The 23,080-nt window shown below is 35.7% G+C and overlaps 1 protein-coding gene across 1 annotated transcript; it reads right to left on the bottom strand.

Annotated features, from left to right (window-relative positions):
• Window positions 1-278: 278 nt before the first annotated feature.
• On the bottom strand, window positions 279-21,250 carry LOC139900215 (probable inactive purple acid phosphatase 29). The gene is made up of 2 exons (XM_071883007.1): window positions 20,608-21,250; window positions 279-661 (listed from the first exon to the last, which is right to left on the bottom strand). Exons 1-2 carry the CDS (start codon window positions 21,248-21,250, stop codon window positions 279-281), a joined length of 1,026 nt encoding a protein of 341 aa, XP_071739108.1.
• Window positions 21,251-23,080: the final 1,830 nt, after the last annotated feature.

Genomic DNA, 23,080 nt, shown 5'->3' with positions numbered 1-23,080 from the left:
CACTCATTTACAAATCAAACATATATAAACGATTAAAAAATTATGGTCACGACCATTAAGTACGGGTCAAGCTATCCTTTCAAGCTACTCAACCAAATAATCAAAAATTATTTTGTGAATATCTTTCTTTTATTGAAACCGAGTTAGCACCAGACATATATCATCAAATAGATCAAACACTCTATTGCCTCAGAAAATGAAGCAAGCAAAATAAAATCACAACAAAATTAAAACCCTAATCAATCAAACCCCCTAACTAAACAATCTCAAACCCAACACTAAAAAAATTGACTAACAAGTGAATAATAGCCAAAACCCTTTCTTATACAATCTTTATCCGGTTGATAGGTCCAAAGAAGCTTACCATCAATAGGGGTTAAGTTTTCATCATCGAGCCGCTTCCATGTTTTGATGGACTTGACTGAACCCCACTCACCATTTAATAACTTTCTCAAAGAAACCTCAACCATCCTAGCCCTTCTTGACCATCCAGCCTTCCCATAACCATGATATCCAGATCCACCACCATAACAAAGATTAATCCCAGCTAATTCCCCGCAGAAATCGTTAAGATGATCATGACCTGTGAAAACAGCCTTTACATCAAATTGTTCAACTAACCTTGTAAAAAAGCCCGAATTCACATAAGCAGAGCTAATCCCTGATGGAAAATCGTGTGTACTTTTAACTTTTAGATGAACGCAGCGGACAGTTAAAATAATAATCTTTTATTATTTTATCAAACATTCATAAAAATTAAATAATCATTTACTTAATAAAACATGCACACGATTAAACCGTCCCATTGAGATCCAGTTACACCACTATTATTTGTCAAAAATATAAAATCACAAGGTGAGTAAAACGATATATCTTTCTGAATTGATGTCCACATGAAGGTAGAAACGAACACCTTTTTGAAGAGAAACCTACGACCAAAGAATATGATCATCTCTTTGGATAGTCCACTACACTTTCAGACAATGTCAACGGATGCTAGTCCATACCCAAATAACTTATTATAATAATCATATTATCATAATATCATAATACATAAATAAATAATACTCCCGTATGATATATGCTCTTTTGTTTTCGAATAACACGAACTTAAACATTAGAAAAACATGATACTTGGTTTTGCGTGCGGTAGTGAAAAGAAGGTTTTAAGAGTTGTTTTTGATTTCTGTCTCATAACCCTTTTTTTTTTTTTTTTTTTTTTTTTAAAGAACGAAAAGAGAAAAGCCTATATATATTACTCCGTATAACTTTAATCAACCGACTCACAAATTGTAAAACCGCGTACCAAAAAAAAAAGAATCTATATAATTTCCTTGTATATCAAACGTAAAGAGCAAATAGCATATTGTTTCTTCTATTAAAACAAGATACGGACAATAAATCATCATCATATGATTATATTGAAGATACGGAGTATATAACTTAATTAACAAAACTTGTTAACCAAGTTAATAAAATTTCATTTACTTATAATTAATTAATTTATATTAATTGATTACTCAATTAATATAATTAATAACTTATAATTAACATTTTAACTCGTCTCGTTACTTGAGTAATATATATACATCATATATATATTTTAGTTGACATCTAGGTGTATATATGTGTGACCCCGAAGGCTCAAATGAATTTAGCCATATAGTTATATGTTGTACCTTGCACATTAATCCTACAGACTCCCACTTGTGCATGACACAACATCAAGAGCTATACAAACAATGGATACCGTCTAGCAACAGGCCATTGTCCCTAAATTCACGTGAGGGTAGTTTCTCAGAACTGTTTATAGTAAGTGTTAAATGACATTCGTCCCTTTGTTTCAGATACTTTAGTTAAACTTGAGTAATGGATCATTAGTCATTCTCAATTGTTTAACAATTTTATTTCTCGATCTTTGAACTGAATTAGATCACCAAACTAATTAAGTATCATCTTAATTACATCTGGGTGTGGCCACACAAATGTCTTATTCATTCATCGAGGAGCTCAAAAGTATCTAACTCCAAACATTTTGGAGGAACAAATCCTATGTTGCATAAACGTGTCTCTCACGAGCTTTACATTATACCCAATAATGGCCTTTATTACAGCCTTATTCAGGACAACGTTTAACCATATCAAAGTACAATGTTTCACACATCAAAACAGGCGTGCATCTCAAGTCTAAGGACATAAAGACATAATCACTAAAATATTCACTACTGACAACGATCCATGTAGTGATATCTCGGTTGGGTCATTCCAATATTCATCATCAATGAATGCATATGAATTTTGGTCTCAACAAGTTAATTATTCATCATCAATGAATATAACCAAAACTTCACATTAATCTTAATTCATGTTATTCCCATAACATGACCGATTATGGAGATTTTGAATAATCAACAATTATTCATGGATTAAACATGCTAATATAGAACACAGTGATATAAATGAAAACGATCATACCAACAGTATATCAATTCATTAAGATAAAACTGCTTAATGTTCCAATAAATATCCAAATACTAAATTACAAATGAAAAAGAACAGTAGCATAACGAAGTCCAATATTACTAGCATGGTTATCATGCTTGTTGTGCATCATGGGCTTCGTGAACGGGTCAGCCACATAATCATTTGTATGAACCTTAAGAATACTAATTTCATTCTTCTTAATGACTACATGAATGTAGTCGAACTTTTGAAGAATGTGTCGGATACCTTTATGTACATGTGATTCTTTCTCAAGTATAATAACACACGAACTATCACTGTACATTATCATATAAGATTTGACATTGGTAACTTCCTAATCCGGAAAGCTTCCTAAGAAGCTTCTCAGGCAGCAATGTATTCTGCTTTTGTTGTAGATTGTTCAACCGTGCTCGGCTTTGAACTCTTCCAATCAACTGTCTTGTCCATCATGACAAAGACACAACCTGACTGGGATCGAGAATCATCTTGATCAGTTTGAAAGCTAGCATTTGTATAATAGTTAATACTCAACTCCTTTTTCAAACTACCGTAAACCAAGAACATATCTTTAGTTCTCCGCAAATACGTAAGAATGTTCTTAACAGCCATCCAATGTTCTTCACCTGGATTCTGTTGATAACAACTCGTCAAACTTAATGCTAACGAGACATCAGGTCTAGTACATAACATAGCATACATTATGGATCCTATAGCCGAAGCATATAGGATACCTTTCATTCATCTTATCTCATCAGGTGTGATAGGACTTTGAGACTTGCTCAAGATTATACCCTTTTGCATGGGCAATGCTCCGCATTTTAGAGTTCTGCATGCTAAATCTACGCAAGATTTTGTCAATGTATATACTTTGAATCAAACCAATAAGCCTTTTAGATCTATTTCTATAGATCCCAATTCCAAGAATATAAGTAGCTTCTCCAAGATCCTTCATGGAAAAACATTTACCAAGCCAAGACTTGACATCTTGCAAAGTTGGAATGTCATTTCCAATAAGTAGTATGTCATCAACATACAAGATCAAGAAGACTACTTTTCTCCCACTAGCTCTAATGTAAACACAGGGCTCATCTCCGTTTTGAGAAAAACCAAACTCTTTAATTTTTTCATCAAACTTGAGATTTCAGCTCTTGGATGCTTGCTTTAATCCATAAATGGATTTTAGAAGCTTGCATACTTTATTAGGATGCTTAGGATTCACAAACCCTTCCGGCTGAACCATATATACGTCCTCGCTTAGGTCGCCATTTAAGAAAGCGGTTTTGACATCCATTTGCCATATTTCATAATCATGAAAAGCAGCTATGGCAATGAGTATCCTAATTGATTTAATGCTCGCGACTGGTGAAAACGTTTCCTCATAATCAATTCCTTGAGTCTGAGTATAACCTTTTGCCACAAATCGAGCGTTAAAAGTGTTTACATTACCGTCCATGTCAGCCTTCTTCTTGAAGACACATTTACACCCCACTGTTTTGCAATTGGGTGGAAGATCAATCAAGTCCCATACTTGATTATCTTTCTTGGACTGCATCTCTGCCTTCATAGAATCTCGCCATTTGTCATATTTTGGATCTGATATGACCTCACCGTAGCTAGAAGGTTCATCATAATCCCCTAGATGAGGTTCATCTGAATTAATCAAAAGATTTAGCCTCTCAGGTCGATGAGGAGTTCTATTAGATCTACGAATTACAGGTGCAACACGTTCTGGCTTACCAACAGTGTGTTCAGCTTCAACGTGCGGTTGGCTAGTGCCTTCAGAAGGTGTGTTACTTTGTGATTCTTGAATTTCTTCAAGATCTACTTTACTCCCACTGACTTCTTGTAAGAGAAGATCTCTTTCAAAGAATTCAGCAGACCGAGCAGTAAACACTTTGTTTTCAGCTTGGTAGTAAAAGTAGTAACCCATTGTTTAATTTAGGTATCCCACAAAGTGACATTTGATACCTCTGGGTTCTAACTAGTTTGAAGTGTCGCGTTTCACATACGCTTCACAACCCCAGACTTTCAAATAAGACAACTTGGGACTTTTCCCATGCCATAGCTCATATGGTGTCTTTTCTACCTTCTTGGTTGGAACCATAATGAGTATGCCTGCAGCAGACTCTAGTGCATATCCCAAAAAGACTGTGATAGAGTAGTCAGACTCATCATAGATCGAACCATATCAAGTATTGTTCGATTCCTCCACCCAGACACACCATTGAGTGTGTGTAAGATGGAGTGGATTGTGAGACAATCCCACAATTCATGTGGTCTAAAAACTCTTGACTCATATACTCACTTCTTCCATCAGAGCGAAGTGATTTTAGTGGTCTTTCCAAGCTGATTATCTACTTCATTTCAGAAGACTTTTGAACGTTTCAAAAACTTCATGTTTATGTTTCAGCAAGTAAACATAACCAAATGTGCTATAACCATCAGTTAATGTAATGAAGTAAGATTCATCATTCTAGACATTGCTCTAAAAGGGCCACATACATCAGTATGTATTAGTCCTAAAAGATCTTTAGCTCTTTCACCTAAATCAGAGAAATGAGCCTTTGTCATCTTTTCATATAAATATGACTCGCATACATCAAATGACTCATAGCCAGTTGATTCCAAAAATCCACTAGAATGGAGTTTTGAAATGCGTTGTTTGTTTATACGTCCAAGACAACAATGCCATTTATAGGTATTATTCAAGTATTGCTTGAATCGTTTGGCGGTACAAGTATACACAGAATTCTCAATTGAAATCACACTACGCATATCAATTTCAAAAATACCATTACGTGGATAGATATTAAAATAAAATATTATCCTTAGAAACTAAAACACAAAAGTGTGTAAATGAAAGTTCAAAACCAACATTTTTTAAACTATGTAGCTCGTAATACTATGAGCGTAATGCCATTGTTTCAACAAAACAATGAGGTCACTTGGAAGAGCAAGTTTATAGGAATCAATATCTGCAGCAGATGCCCAATCCCCATTGCCAACTCGCAAATCCAGTGTGTCTTTCTTCAGTTTAATACTTCTTCTCATTCCCTTCATATTGTTACAGATGTGAAGGCCACAACCGGTAACAAAAGTTCAAGAATCACTAGAAGAGAATATATAAATGTATATGAATATACTTGATTGCTAGTCTCACCAGCCGTGCCATTTCTTAGCTTAGATTGGAAGATAGGATAATTCCTTCTCCAATGGCCAACCTTTCCACAATGGAAACATTCGGTGTATTTTGAGAGGTTTTCCTTCTTGGAAGGTGGAATATTCTTCCTAGCAAATGATTTGTCATTTTCCTTGCACAAAGTATTTGGCTTATTCTTTTTCACCCTACTATCCTTTTTCCCCTGCTCATCGAACAACATCCGATAAGAATTTTACTGAATAACATCAACTGTCTAAGCAAGAGGATTGAGTAAGGGTTCTTTAATTTTCTTCAACTTCCCTTAATATTTGAGAACAGTTCTCTGGTTGCGGTGTCACTCTAGGAAGTTCGAACAATTGAGTTTATCCATCTCCAACAAAGAAGGAAGTGTGTTTTGGTTTACGTTTTTATTGTTTGACATCTACAACATAGATAAGATTCAATTTAGTATTTTCGATATTGAGCTTTAATAAATTAACTACCCAAGTTTTTATACATTTTTAAAAACAATTAATTTACGAAAGCCTAAGATCCACATAGAGGTTCCATAGCCACATCTGTTGATCAGCTAGCAGTTATGGAGTCTATTGGTAGGTAGCGGGTACCAATTGCATTACAAGTGCAACTCTTAGATCTTTATGGGACCTAGAGATATATATAGTCCAACAAACCACTATTATCTACCGGCATGTTTGTCCCATCCTTGCCTCGAACTCAGGTCTCACCGTGAATACGATTAAGTCATCCAATTTGGAAACAGTGGAAATTCACGCTAGTCTCACTAGATCAAAAAATCCACCTCGTGGCTATAATTCAGCCTAGTCTCACTAGATCAGAAAAATAACAAGGAGTGTTTGCAAGCTCATTGGATGGCATGACTTAAATTTGACGGGTATTTTATAAAAAATTTATGTTAAAGAATAATGCATGCACACAATATTCGTTACACTATTTGTTAAAAATTATTTTAACCAATTATATATATCGATCGTGTATTATGTGTACAGTTTGTTATTTTATTTCTAGTATAAAAAAAAAAATACACAAACGTGTATCGTTTTAAAACAGTTTTAAAAGATGTCGCCCATATATATTATTTGAGTTTCAAAAAACAGTTTACTTTAAAACTCGTTAGAGTTTAACTTTTTAAAATCATCAATTTTAATCTTTGAAACTCGTTACCGATTTTATTTGATGTTTTCATCAAAAACATTTAGTATATATTATAATCAACAATTAAATATAAATGCGTAAGATAAAATACAACCATGCATATGTAACATCCCGCGTTTTTCCGTTAAATTTATTTTTAACACCGTCTTTTTTTTTTAAATAATATCTTTCGCTATTTAAATTCCCAATTTCCGTTGACTAACGTTTATAATATTCTCGTTATTTAATTATAACATCACTCGTCTACTCGAGCGTTTTTTTTTTAAAATATTCGTTTGGTTAAATCCCGCACCCGCTTCTAAACTCGAGGGACTAAAATTGACACGGGGCAAACTAGTTGACTAGGTCAACTAGTCCACCCCAAGCACCACCATTCAATCCCTCCATCTCTCTCTTTCTTTCTTTTTTTTCTCTCAAGAACACAAACATAATTCATCATCTAAATTCGGATCGGGAAGCAAACTTCAAAACAAATTACATATTCGTGATCCTCTCATCATCCTCTTCGATTTGGTACCAATTTCATCCATTTTGGGTAACATTTCTAAAACACTAAATTTCTCTAAATTCGTTTTATATACTTGAAATTGTGTTGGTTAGTGTCTATGGCTCGTGTCTAGCATGAATATATGATTTACTTGCTCGATTTGTTGTTTTGAGTAACTAGTTTGAACATTTGAAATGGGTTTGCTTAATCCTTGATTTTGGATGAGTTAATGTTGTTAGATTGTTAAAGTGCATGTTTTAATTGTGTTACTAGTATCATTAGCCACATTTTGATGTGTAGGTTGATTAAGAAAACTTCAAAAACCCGATTAATGATTTTGTGATGTTTGACTAGGGTTTGATAGTTCTTGACATGAACTTTTGATGCTTGAATGCCATGGAATGTTAATTGTTAGTGATTAGTTGTAATGTATGCTTAATTACCTTCGAAACGGCATATCGTATGTGTGAATTGGATTTCCGAAACTTAAAATGCAATTGATGAACTTGAAACTTTGAAAATGGACTTTTAAACGATCACTTGACGAGAAATCGGTTATGGAAAATGTTGTTTTTGTTTGATGAAACATGTTTAGTTGTGTTCCTTGTCAAAAGAGCTTTCCAACGGTATAAGATACGCTTCCTAATTGTTTACGGTTTGAGTTTTGCGTTTGTTTGAAATTTTACCAAGCCTTGAACAAGTGAAACAGGCCAGGGACCAGGCCACGGCCATTGTCGCGCCGCGGAGCAATTTGTCGCGCCGTGGCCCAAAGGGTGATTTTAGAACAGGTTTTTCAAGCTTTCTGACCTTCAACATAGGCATTTGTCGCGCCGCGGAGCAATTTGTCGCGCCGTGACAATTGCCTGTTTCATCCGAACTTCAGCAAACTTGTTTTGGCCATAACTTTTTGACCGTAACTCCGTTTTCGATGAATCAAATATCGTTGGAAACGTAATAAGATTTCCTTTCTAATGGTAAGGTTTTGAAATGTCAACTCAAACTTTATTACAATCGTTCTAACATGCTTTTATACTTGATTCTTGCATGAAACTTGACAACGTGATTCACATGCTATACTATTCGAGTCGTAACGAGCCATAGGACTAATTGAACACATTTCACCCAACCATGTGTCGTAACCGGTTAATTGATACAATTTACTTGTTTAGGTCAAGACTAAGCAACTTTCATGCACACGTTTACTTTGTGAAGTACCTTTATACTCGTGCACTCGAGGTGAGATCATAGTCCCACCTTTTCAACAACTTTTTATACTTTTAAATTATGGGCTGAGAAACATATACTTTGTTACATTTTGTACTACTTACTTTTATACTTTGAACACAAGTACAAGGAAAACAAACATTCTACAGCGAGTTTAGAACAAAAATCCTCAATTCGATTATCATTAGTTACACTTGCCGGGTGTAAGCGAGAACTTATGTTATATGGCCATATGGGTTGACAACCCTCATCTTTGACGGTTCGCTACCGTCTACGGATGAAATATATTTTCGAGAATCAGTGTTTGTTCTAGCACTAAGTGATGGGGTATACAATGGAAGGAATGTTAAGCTTTGATAATTGGGTGCTCGCGAACCAACTTTTGGAATGCAACTTTTGGATGATCAATTTATGGAAATACTAATTCTTGTGGTTCAAAATATAACGTTTACTAATACACCTATGATTTCACCAACGTTTTTCGTTGACAGTTTTCTATATGTTTCTCAGGTTCATACATGGCTATTTGATACATGCTTCCGCGTACATTCATACTTGCTTGGGGTCAAGCATACATGCATACACTCTGATTTCTTGCTTGGAGTCAAGCATACATACATACATACGCTAGTGATAGCACCTTTGGATTCAAACTTTTGTTTACATACTTACGCTATTTATAGCAACTGTGATTTTCAACTTATATTATGTCGCCAGTTATGTCATTTATACTTTACAATTTTTGTAATCTTAGACTTGTTGTCGAACGGTTTTGAAAACTAAACTTGCAAGTCTTGTACCTTTCAAATGAATGCGACATAATTTTGGTCAAACGAGTCTCATATAGGGACTACGACCACGCAACGGGACCTAAGTAGCGGCGCCGTCAATAACGGTTTTGGTCGGGTCGTTACAGATGGTATCAGAGCGTTGGTTGTAGAGAACTAGGATGCATTAGTGTGTCTAACAGAGTCGTTAGGACGCATTAGTAAGTCTAGACTACAACCGGATAGTTAATCAATGCATTCTGACATACATTTGCTATAGATAGCACTTACTTGACTACTTGTGCATTATACTTGAATCATTCTTAGGAAAACTTTTTAATGGTACCCAACCTTCATTGTACGAACTCGTATCCTGCCACTTTAGTTCGGGAACTCTGACTCCTTGGTTGTTATTTCCCCCGTCTCATCTTACTATCCATGAATATTGTAAAGTCACTGTCACTACTCTAGATGAGTATCGTCATCACCATTTATCGCTACGGTTGCGTATTACTTGTTATCATGACTCGTTACTCTTTTCATACCTAAATACAATATTGTCTGACTCGAACCACATTGACGTGAACAATCAACTATACACTTCCCTCGGGGAACGCATCTTCAGAGTTGCACCAATTCTTTCGATTTAATACGAGTCACGTTTGAGACGTCGTTACATTTTGTTCATTTTAGATTTTCGCGATGACACGAACTTGAATCTATAGAGTGATGTGGGAATGGAGGTATGAGTTAGCGTAATATAACGACACTCGACCAACGTGGTTATATTACGGTAAGACATACCAAAGTTCTAGTGACACGTGATGGTGGTTAGACTCGATCAACCTAAACACCACCATGTGCCATGTACATGACTTCATCTTTTCAGGTTTGGACATCCGAAAACTCCGAGAATATTTATAACAACCATACCGGGGACACACCTTCAATTATTGTCAAATTATATTTATGCTTCCGAATGAATTACCGATTCCATTCGACTTCAACCGTATGTCACACGGGTATATTAGCTCGTCCTCGCGCAGTCTTATTGACTAACTACAATTTGCTCGTTATGCTCACATCGGGGCGGAAACTTCTTTTGCATCACCCTCGTACTTCCGGTTCAGGAGGTCCTTATTCTAAATTCTCAATGGAGAGCGACTCTTCACGTCATACAAGTATTCGCCGCGAGGGTGGATAGTCCTAACAATCGTTTTCAAAACCCGATAAGAACTTTCCCCGACGAACGTTTTTGGAAACCGATAAACCTTCCGCGACGCGAATTTTCTTGAGAAACTTGTCCTAGCTAACGTTTTCAATTCCTAGCAAACTTGTTCAATATGCCTTAGGGAAATATACCCCGTTTCGGATTGAGATCCTCGTTTCACTTCTAGATTTTGGAGTACCTTACAAAAAGCCTCGGGACCGCGTTTAGACATGAGTACCGCGTACCATCCACAACCCGACGGACCGAACAAACATGCGATATAAACCTTGGAAACCATAATACAAGTTTGTATTACCAACTTCAAATTTACTTGAGAAAAGTATTTTTCTTTAGCTTAATCCTCGTACTACAATGATTTTCATTCGAGTTTTAACGTCACCCCTTTTGAAACCACATGTGACCGGAAACGTCATTCTCCTTTGTCGAACCAAGTAAACGATGATCAATTCACCAGGGCCGAGGTTATTCATGAACAACCGAGAAAATTTATACATATTCAAGCAAGACCCAACGCTACTCGTAATCACCAAGAGCTACGCCGATGTTAAACGTAAACCTTTCTAATTCCATGGGGAACCGCGTAATATTAAAAGTCGCACCTTGAGGAGGTGTAGTCCGTTTCGGGAAACATAGAAAACAAAATTCGTGATATTTTAATCCTTTTGAAATCTTGGGGAGTTTTGGACCCGTTGCTAGCCGTTTAGATTTTCCGACCCATTTTGAGTCTCCGTTTATCCTACATTCGATGTATCAACTCAAAGACGTGTTTTGCGAAACGAGAACTTGTTATCTCCTTTGATGAACTCACTATCGACGATAAACCTCACTTCCTAGGAGGACCGATTGAAACCATGAATCATGGAAGCCAAACCTTAAAACAACATATGATCCCGACCGTCAAAATTCGTGGAAATACTCAAGGACGTACCTTCACCTATTCGTAGAATTTACAACGCAAGATCTCGAGTAAGATTCAACAACTACTACTTCCAACTAAATTTCGGGACGAAATTTCTTTTGAGGTGTGGATAATGTAACATCCCGCGTTTTTCCGTTAAATTTATTTTTAACACCGTCTTTTTTTTTAAATAATATCTTTCGCTATTTAAATTCCCAATTTCCGTTGACTAACGTTTATAATATTCTCGTTATTTAATTATAACATCACTCGTCTACTCGAGCGTTTTTTTTTTAAAATATTCGTTTGGTTAAATCCCGCACCCGCTTCTAAACTCGAGGGACTAAAATTGACACGGGGCAAACTAGTTGACTAGGTCAACTAGTCCACCCCAAGCACCTCCATTCAATCCCTCCATCTCTCTCTTTCTTTCTTTTTTTTCTCTCAAGAACACAAACATAATTCATCATCTAAATTCGGATCGGGAAGCAAACTTCAAAACAAATTACATATTCGTGATCCTCTCATCATCCTCTTCGATTTGGTACCAATTTCATCCATTTTGGGTAACATTTCTAAAACACTAAATTTCTCTAAATTCGTTTTATATACTTGAAATTGTGTTGGTTAGTGTCTATGGCTCGTGTCTAGCATGAATATATGATTTACTTGCTCGATTTGTTGTTTTGAGTAACTAGTTTGAACATTTGAAATGGGTTTGCTTAATCCTTGATTTTGGATGAGTTAATGTTGTTAGATTGTTAAAGTGCATGTTTTAATTGTGTTACTAGTATCATTAGCCACATTTTGATGTGTAGGTTGATTAAGAAAACTTCAAAAACCCGATTAATGATTTTGTGATGTTTGACTAGGGTTTGATAGTTCTTGACATGAACTTTTGATGCTTGAATGCCATGGAATGTTAATTGTTAGTGATTAGTTGTAATGTATGCTTAATTACCTTCGAAACGGCATATCGTATGTGTGAATTGGATTTCCGAAACTTAAAATGCAATTGATGAACTTGAAACTTTGAAAATGGACTTTTAAACGATCACTTGACGAGAAATCGGTTATGGAAAATGTTGTTTTTGTTTGATGAAACATGTTTAGTTGTGTTCCTTGTCAAAAGAGCTTTCCAACGGTATAAGATACGCTTCCTAATTGTTTACGGTTTGAGTTTTGCGTTTGTTTGAAATTTTACCAAGCCTTGAACAAGTGAAACAGGCCAGGGACCAGGCCACGGCCATTGTCGCGCCGCGGAGCAATTTGTCGCGCCGTGGCCCAAAGGGTGATTTTAGAACAGGTTTTTCAAGCTTTCTGACCTTCAACATAGGCATTTGTCGCGCCGCGGAGCAATTTGTCGCGCCGTGACAATTGCCTGTTTCATCCGAACTTCAGCAAACTTGTTTTGGCCATAACTTTTTGACCGTAACTCCGTTTTCGATGAATCAAATATCGTTGGAAACGTAATAAGATTTCCTTTCTAATGGTAAGGTTTTGAAATGTCAACTCAAACTTTATTACAATCGTTCTAACATGCTTTTATACTTGATTCTTGCATGAAACTTGACAACGTGATTCACATGCTATACTATTCGAGTCGTAACGAGCCATAGGACTAATTGAACACATTTCACCCAACCATGTGTCGTAACCGGTTAATTGATACAATTTACTTGTTTAGGTCAAGACTAAGCAACTTTCATGCACACGTTTACTTTGTGAAGTACCTTTATACTCGTGCACTCGAGGTGAGATCATAGTCCCACCTTTTCAACAACTTTTTATACTTTTAAATTGTGGGCTGAGAAACATATACTTTGTTACATTTTATACTACTTACTTTTATACTTTGAACACAAGTACAAGGAAAACAAACATTCTACAGCGAGTTTAGAACAAAAATCCTCAATTCGATTATCATTAGTTACACTTGCCGGGTGTAAGCGAGAACTTATGTTATATGGCCATATGGGTTGACAACCCTCATCTTTGACGGTTCGCTACCGTCTACGGATGAAATATATTTTCGAGAATCAGTGTTTGTTCTAGCACTAAGTGATGGGGTATACAATGGAAGGAATGTTAAGCTTTGATAATTGGGTACTCGCGAACCAACTTTTGGAATGCAACTTTTGGATGATCAATTTATGGAAATACTAATTCTTGTGGTTCAAAATATAACGTTTACTAATACACCTATGATTTCACCAACGTTTTTCGTTGACAGTTTTCTATATGTTTCTCAGGTTCATACATGGCTATTTGATACATGCTTCCGCGTACATTCATACTTGCTTGGGGTCAAGCATACATGCATACACTCTGATTTCTTGCTTGGAGTCAAGCATACATACATACATACGCTAGTGATAGCACCTTTGGATTCAAACTTTTGTTTACATACTTACGCTATTTATAGCAACTGTGATTTTCAACTTATATTATGTCGCCAGTTATGTCATTTATACTTTACAATTTTTGTAATCTTAGACTTGTTGTCGAACGGTTTTGAAAACTAAACTTGCAAGTCTTGTACCTTTCAAATGAATGCGACATAATTTTGGTCAAACGAGTCTCATATAGGGACTACGACCACGCAACGGGACCTAAGTAGCGGCGCCGTCAATAACGGTTTTGGTCGGGTCGTTACAGATGGTATCAGAGCGTTGGTTGTAGAGAACTAGGATGCATTAGTGTGTCTAACAGAGTCGTTAGGACGCATTAGTAAGTCTAGACTACAACCGGATAGTTAATCAATGCATTCTGACATACATTTGCTATAGATAGCACTTACTTGACTACTTGTGCATTATACTTGAATCATTCTTAGGAAAACTTTTTAATGGTACCCAACCTTCATTGTACGAACTCGTATCCTGCCACTTTAGTTCGGGAACTCTGACTCCTTGGTTGTTATTTCCCCCGTCTCATCTTACTATCCATGAATATTGTAAAGTCACTGTCACTACTCTAGATGAGTATCGTCATCACCATTTATCGCTACGGTTGCGTATTACTTGTTATCATGACTCGTTACTCTTTTCATACCTAAATACAATATTGTCTGACTCGAACCACATTGACGTGAACAATCAACTATACACTTCCCTCGGGGAACGCATCTTCAGAGTTGCACCAATTCTTTCGATTTAATACGAGTCACGTTTGAGACGTCGTTACATTTTGTTCATTTTAGATTTTCGCGATGACACGAACTTGAATCTATAGAGTGATGTGGGAATGGAGGTATGAGTTAGCGTAATATAACGACACTCGACCAACGTGGTTATATTACGGTAAGACATACCAAAGTTCTAGTGACACGTGATGGTGGTTAGACTCGATCAACCTAAACACCACCATGTGCCATGTACATGACTTCATCTTTTCAGGTTTGGACATCCGAAAACTCCGAGAATATTTATAACAACCATACCGGGGACACACCTTCAATTATTGTCAAATTATATTTATGCTTCCGAATGAATTACCGATTCCATTCGACTTCAACCGTATGTCACACGGGTATATTAGCTCGTCCTCGCGCAGTCTTATTGACTAACTACAATTTGCTCGTTATGCTCACATCGGGGCGGAAACTTCTTTTGCATCACCCTCGTACTTCCGGTTCAGGAGGTCCTTATTCTAAATTCTCAATGGAGAGCGACTCTTCACGTCATACAAGTATTCGCCGCGAGGGTGGATAGTCCTAACAATCGTTTTCAAAACCCGATAAGAACTTTCCCCGACGAACGTTTTTGGAAACCGATAAACCTTCCGCGACGCGAATTTTCTTGAGAAACTTGTCCTAGCTAACGTTTTCAATTCCTAGCAAACTTGTTCAATATGCCTTAGGGAAATATACCCCGTTTCGGATTGAGATCCTCGTTTCACTTCTAGATTTTGGAGTACCTTACAAAAAGCCTCGGGACCGCGTTTAGACATGAGTACCGCGTACCATCCACAACCCGACGGACCGAACAAACATGCGATATAAACCTTGGAAACCATAATACAAGTTTGTATTACCAACTTCAAATTTACTTGAGAAAAGTATTTTTCTTTAGCTTAATCCTCGTACTACAATGATTTTCATTCGAGTTTTAACGTCACCCCTTTTGAAACCACATGTGACCGGAAACGTCATTCTCCTTTGTCGAACCAAGTAAACGATGATCAATTCACCAGGGCCGAGGTTATTCATGAACAACCGAGAAAATTTATACATATTCAAGCAAGACCCAACGCTACTCGTAATCACCAAGAGCTACGCCGATGTTAAACGTAAACCTTTCTAATTCCATGGGGAACCGCGTAATATTAAAAGTCGCACCTTGAGGAGGTGTAGTCCGTTTCGGGAAACATAGAAAACAAAATTCGTGATATTTTAATCCTTTTGAAATCTTGGGGAGTTTTGGACCCGTTGCTAGCCGTTTAGATTTTCCGACCCATTTTGAGTCTCCGTTTATCCTACATTCGATGTATCAACTCAAAGACGTGTTTTGCGAAACGAGAACTTGTTATCTCCTTTGATGAACTCACTATCGACGATAAACCTCACTTCCTAGGAGGACCGATTGAAACCATGAATCATGGAAGCCAAACCTTAAAACAACATATGATCCCGACCGTCAAAATTCGTGGAAATACTCAAGGACGTACCTTCACCTATTCGTAGAATTTACAACGCAAGATCTCGAGTAAGATTCAACAACTACTACTTCCAACTAAATTTCGGGACGAAATTTCTTTTGAGGTGTGGATAATGTAACATCCCGCGTTTTTCCGTTAAATTTATTTTTAACACCGTCTTTTTTTTTTAAATAATATCTTTCGCTATTTAAATTCCCAATTTCCGTTGACTAACGTTTATAATATTCTCGTTATTTAATTATAACATCACTCGTCTACTCGAGCGTTTTTTTTTTAAAATATTCGTTTGGTTAAATCCCGCACCCGCTTCTAAACTCGAGGGACTAAAATTGACACGGGGCAAACTAGTTGACTAGGTCAACTAGTCCACCCCAAGCACCACCATTCAATCCCTCCATCTCTCTCTTTCTTTCTTTTTTTTCTCTCAAGAACACAAACATAATTCATTATCTAAATTCGGATCGGGAAGCAAACTTCAAAACAAATTACATATTCGTGATCCTCTCATCATCCTCTTCGATTTGGTACCAATTTCATCCATTTTGGGTAACATTTCTAAAACACTAAATTTCTCTAAATTCGTTTTATATACTTGAAATTGTGTTGGTTAGTGTCTATGGCTCGTGTCTAGCATGAATATATGATTTACTTGCTCGATTTGTTGTTTTGAGTAACTAGTTTGAACATTTGAAATGGGTTTGCTTAATCCTTGATTTTGGATGAGTTAATGTTGTTAGATTGTTAAAGTGCATGTTTTAATTGTGTTACTAGTATCATTAGCCACATTTTGATGTGTAGGTTGATTAAGAAAACTTCAAAAACCCGATTAATGATTTTGTGATGTTTGACTAGGGTTTGATAGTTCTTGACATGAACTTTTGATGCTTGAATGCCATGGAATGTTAATTGTTAGTGATTAGTTGTAATGTATGCTTAATTACCTTCGAAACGGCATATCGTATGTGTGAATTGGATTTCCGAAACTTAAAATGCAATTGATGAACTTGAAACTTTGAAAATGGACTTTTAAACGATCACTTGACGAGAAATCGGTTATGGAAAATGTTGTTTTTGTTTGATGAAACATGTTTAGTTGTGTTCCTTGTCAAAAGAGCTTTCCAACGGTATAAGATACGCTTCCTAATTGTTTACGGTTTGAGTTTTGCGTTTGTTTGAAATTTTACCAAGCCTTGAACAAGTGAAACAGGCCAGGGACCAGGCCACGGCCATTGTCGCGCCGCGGAGCAATTTGTCGCGCCGTGGCCCAAAGGGTGATTTTAGAACAGGTTTTTCAAGCTTTCTGACCTTCAACATAGGCATTTGTCGCGCCGCGGAGCAATTTGTCGCGCCGTGACAATTGCCTGTTTCATCCGAACTTCAGCAAACTTGTTTTGGCCATAACTTTTTGACCGTAACTCCGTTTTCGATGAATCAAATATCGTTGGAAACGTAATAAGATTTCCTTTCTAATGGTAAGGTTTTGAAATGTCAACTCAGACTTTATTACAATCGTTCTAACATGCTTTTATACTTGATTCTTGCATGAAACTTGACAACGTGATTCACATGCTATACTATTCGAGTCGTAACGAGCCATAGGACTAATTGAACACATTTCACCCAACCATGTGTCGTAACCGGTTAATTGATACAATTTACTTGTTTAGGTCAAGACTAAGCAACTTTCATGCACACGTTTACTTTGTGAAGTACCTTTATACTCGTGCACTCGAGGTGAGATCATAGTCCCACCTTTTCAACAACTTTTTATACTTTTAAATTGTGGGCTGAGAAACATATACTTTGTTACATTTTGTACTACTTACTTTTATACTTTGAACACAAGTACAAGGAAAACAAACATTCTACAGCGAGTTTAGAACAAAAATCCTCAATTCGATTATCATTAGTTACACTTGCCGGGTGTAAGCGAGAACTTATGTTATATGGCCATATGGGTTGACAACCCTCATCTTTGACGGTTCGCTACCGTCTACGGATGAAATATATTTTCGAGAATCAGTGTTTGTTCTAGCACTAAGTGATGGGGTATACAATGGAAGGAATGTTAAGCTTTGATAATTGGGTGCTCGCGAACCAACTTTTGGAATGCAACTTTTGGATGATCAATTTATGGAAATACTAATTCTTGTGGTTCAAAATATAACGTTTACTAATACACCTATGATTTCACCAACGTTTTTCGTTGACAGTTTTCTATATGTTTCTCAGGTTCATACATGGCTATTTGATACATGCTTCCGCGTACATTCATACTTGCTTGGGGTCAAGCATACATGCATACACTCTGATTTCTTGCTTGGAGTCAAGCATACATACATACATACGCTAGTGATAGCACCTTTGGATTCAAACTTTTGTTTACATACTTACGCTATTTATAGCAACTGTGATTTTCAACTTATATTATGTCGCCAGTTATGTCATTTATACTTTACAATTTTTGTAATCTTAGACTTGTTGTCGAACGGTTTTGAAAACTAAACTTGCAAGTCTTGTACCTTTCAAATGAATGCGACATAATTTTGGTCAAACGAGTCTCATATAGGGACTACGACCACGCAACGGGACCTAAGTAGCGGCGCCGTCAATAACGGTTTTGGTCGGGTCGTTACAGCATACATACACATACATAGCCTAGCCCAAAAATCCTATGTTTGATCCTATGAGCCGACATGGGATCAAGAGGTCAAACTAAGGACAATCAAAGCTCCCACTTGATTCAAGAACCAAGTGAAAACGTGTCGAGCACCATCGTTGTTAACTTGATCCAATCGCCATCTACTAAGCCAACTCCGTGTTGAATCTTTATCTTCAATCTTCATCTTGTTACATTTATTTAAAATTGAAAAATACAATTAATCTAATACTTTTACAATTTGAAATAAACCTAAATACAATACTATGAAATAGAAAATAAATAAAATACAACTCCGGCTTCTTTGGCCTCCAAATAAATCAAAAACAACATGGCATAAAATTGCCGTAACCAACAATCACAACAATCATACATTGGTCGGGGCATTATGGGCTATGTATGCAATCACAATTTAATAACAACATTATTAAACATACATATGGCTTGTCCATGGTTACAATGCATGTGTATAACCATGGAACAAATTAAATATTAAATAACCAACAATTATCCAAGCCATAACTATTAAATTCAAAATTTAAAGAGTGAATTTCTTCAGATCTTATTTGTGCGTTATGAGGTAATCAACAAAGTTGACTTTCAAAACCATAAGGTTTTGACTTTTACCAATACACCACAAAGCTAAATCTAATAAAATCACGCGACAATTAAGATGGTGTAAAAGCGGCTCATGATACCACTGATGGAAAATCGTGTGTACTTTTAACTTTTAGATGAACGCAGCGGACAGTTAAAATAATAATCTTTTATTATTTTATCAAACATTCATAAAAATTAAATAATCATTTACTTAATAAAACATGCACACGATTAAACCGTCCCATTGAGATCCAGTTACACCACTATTATTTGTCAAAAATATAAAATCACAAGGTGAGTAAAACGATATACCTTTCTGAATTGATGTCCACATGAAGGTAGAAACGAACACCTTTTTGAAGAGAAACCTACGACCAAAGAATATGATCATCTCTTTGGATAGTCCACTACACTTTCAGACAATGTCAACGGATGCTAGTCCATACCCAAATAACTTATTATAATAATCATATTATCATAATATCATAATACATAAATAAATAATACTCCCGTATGATATATGCTCTTTTGTTTTCGAATAACACGAACTTAAACATTAGAAAAACATGATACTTGGTTTTGCGTGCGGTAGTGAAAAGAAGGTTTTAAGAGTTGTTTTTGATTTCTGTCTCATAACCTTTTTTTTTTTTTTTTTTTTTTTTTAAAAGAACGAAAAGAGAAAAGCCTATATATATTACTCCGTATAACTTTAATCAACCGACTCACAAATTGTAAAACCGCGTACCAAAAAAAAAAAGAATCAATATAATTTCCTTGTATATCAAACGTAAAGAGCAAATAGCATATTGTTTCTTGTATTAAAACAAGATACGGACAATAAATCATCATCATATGATTATATTGAAGATACGGAGTATATAACTTAATTAACAAAACTTGTTAACCAAGTTAATAAAATTTCATTTACTTATAATTAATTAATTTATATTAATTGATTACTCAATTAATATAATTAATAACTTATAATTAACATTTTAACTCGTCTCGTTACTTGAGTAATATATATACATCATATATATATTTTAGTTGACATCTAGGTGTATATATGTGTGACCCCGAAGGCTCAAATGAATTTAGCCATATAGTTATATGTTGTACCTTGCACATTAATCCTACAATCCCTTCTTGTCTTACACCTGTAATGCTTAAAGAATCCAAATTTGCATACTCGGGCAATGGGATATGAAAATATGCAAGTCCAACAGCATATGGTAGATTCTCTTTAGACGTTTATTGGAACCAACTCTGTTGAGACGGTTTAATCCATCCGTAGCCAGGAATAGCAGAAGGGAGTGTTGAGTAATCTCCACTATCAAGAAAGTATAAGTTTAAAATCGAGTCGTTAACATAACTCGATCCTTCAGCACCATAAACTTCAAGATTATAATTCCCATAACCATCAATATCATCAAAACCACTTGGATTTAACTGTGATAAAGTGTTTTCCATTCCAACAATATGCTTCATAACATTTTTTCGTGACAAGGTTGATTCTTGATCATGATTCCCTAAGACTGCAGCCCACGGGATTTTCGAATTTATAGCAGGGGAAAATGCTGCATTTAAGGACTTAACTGCATCTGTGGCATCAGGTCCGTAGATATTATATCCGGTGAAAACAATTAGGTCTGGTTTCTCAGCTTCAATCAAACGGTAAATGAATTCGCTTGTCATGTGATCACTACAATGTGCAAACTGATTTGGTAATACATCCTCGCAAGGAGTCATCCAGCCATCAGCAAAGTTCATATCAGTCACTTGCAGAATCCTAAATTTGCCATTCTCTGGATTGAACCGTAACTGTTTCGTACCACTACCATTACTTGACGTGATTAGACTTGAAAGCGAGCACAGAACAAGGAAGATAATCAACATAATTCTCGACATCTTTACATTGAATGAACTCAAAAAGAATATGGCAGTCTTCCTGAAACGGATGCAAATACGTGTATATAATAAGATGCCGTCTATAGTTATTTTGTTTAAATACAAATAAGGCAACAAAAAAAAAAAAATGAGTACAAATTCATCAATAATAAATTATCGTTAAGTTAAATCAATCGAACAATTTTATGTAAATATTGATATAACGTTCTGTTTAAGTACGAATACAATCAAAAGATCAGATCTCGTATAATGAATATGATGGTGAAATCAAAGTCGGTTCATAAGGTCGAACAAACGTAAATATACAAAATAACAAACACTGAAAAAGGAAAGGTAAATCTGTAACACCCAGTGGCGGTACCAGGATTCTAAAAAGTCGGTCAAAGGTCAAAAGTCAGTCAAAGTCGGAAAAAGTCAGTCAAATTCGGAAAAAGTCGGTCAAAGCCAGTCAAAGTCGGTCAATTTTTTTTTTTTATTATTTTTTTTTTTTGTAATATGGTTAATAATGTTTATTGTAAATATAGTTTATATTTTAAGATACGATATATATAATATTATATATAAATATATATATTTAATAATACTATTTTAAAAAATCAACATTAGTCAACGCCTGTTGCGTTCGACTCGTCGTTTTTTAGGCATGGTCGATGCGTCCCCGACTCGTGTCTTTTACAACTTTGATATTAGCCCATCACTTAACGGAATTATTTAACTGACGTCAATAATTAGACTGGCGCTGAACACTATATGTACACAACCTCAAATTTTTAATACACAACCAAATCAAATTTTTAGATCATTTTACCCTTTCTTACTTAAACTTACTCCATATCACACATTTTTAGGAAGGGTAAAATGGTCTAAAAAATTGATTTGGTTGTGTATGAAAAATTTGAGGTTGTGTACATATCACTCCCCCTTTTAAAACCATAGGAACTAAACATAATAATTTTAAAATTAGGGACTATCGGCATAATTTAACTAAAATCACAGGGACCATTGGTATAATTTACTCTTATATTTATATATTGTATTTTTTTTTTTTTTTTTTTGTTGCTAAAATAATGAAAGTTTTTTCATCAATCGCTAAGAAAGACAAACAAAGATACAAACGAAACAAAAGTACTGCAAGGCTCGGTGCAATAAACAAAAGTACTAAAACGATCCTGGAACACAATCCAATACAAGAACCTAAATCTAACCAAACAACACATCGATCACAAACTACCCAACAACTGATTTACCTTTCCGAGTTATGATCGACTTAAAAACAAAATCGTCACCCTTCAGTCGATTAAATTTCCTGTCCGCCCGATTTTCAATCGCATATGAAGAAACCTTTGTCGAGAAGCTACCAATCTTAATACCCGGTACGGAATAAGGGATCCAACCTTCCCCCTCATGACCTTTAATAAAGCTAATGTCCCGATCCACTTCAACACCATCAACATCGGGTCCGTTCTTGTCCACACCATCAATGGCGAGTCTAGGTTGTACCCGTGAGGTCACGGGACACCACTAGTTTGAAATATTTAGGTAGAAAAATACTCTTTAAATTGTATTGGACACAATTAAATTTAACTATAGGATCCCGTATATTTTTCAATTTTATAGTTTTTCCTTGAAATTGTATAGGATACCACTAAATTTAACTACTCGGACTACATATATTTTTCGAATTTGTTATTTTTTTGAAAGTAAACGACCACTAAAATAGAATTCAAATATAAGTAATACTGAAAAAAAAAATCCGGGACCCAATTAAGTTCTGATCCTAAAATCGCCACTGCACACCATCCTCCTCCTGAACATCATATGTGGAACTTG

Source organism: Rutidosis leptorrhynchoides, chromosome 3, assembly GCF_046630445.1.
Source record: "Rutidosis leptorrhynchoides isolate AG116_Rl617_1_P2 chromosome 3, CSIRO_AGI_Rlap_v1, whole genome shotgun sequence".
Lineage (NCBI taxonomy): Eukaryota > Viridiplantae > Streptophyta > Magnoliopsida > Asterales > Asteraceae > Rutidosis > Rutidosis leptorrhynchoides.
The sequence above is the reverse complement of the archived record's forward strand: the minus strand, read 5'-3'. Positions and strand labels throughout refer to the sequence as shown.

Excerpts from the sequence above, each read along its gene's own strand:
- LOC139900215 (XM_071883007.1), bottom strand. The coding sequence starts at position 21,250 with ATGTCGAGAATTATGTTGATTATCTTCCTTGTTCTGTGCTCGCTTTCA. Across the intron at positions 662-20,607 it reads GATTAAACCGTCTCAACAGA|GGATTAGCTCTGCTTATGTG; the intron begins GTTGGTTCCAAT and ends ATTTTCCATCAG.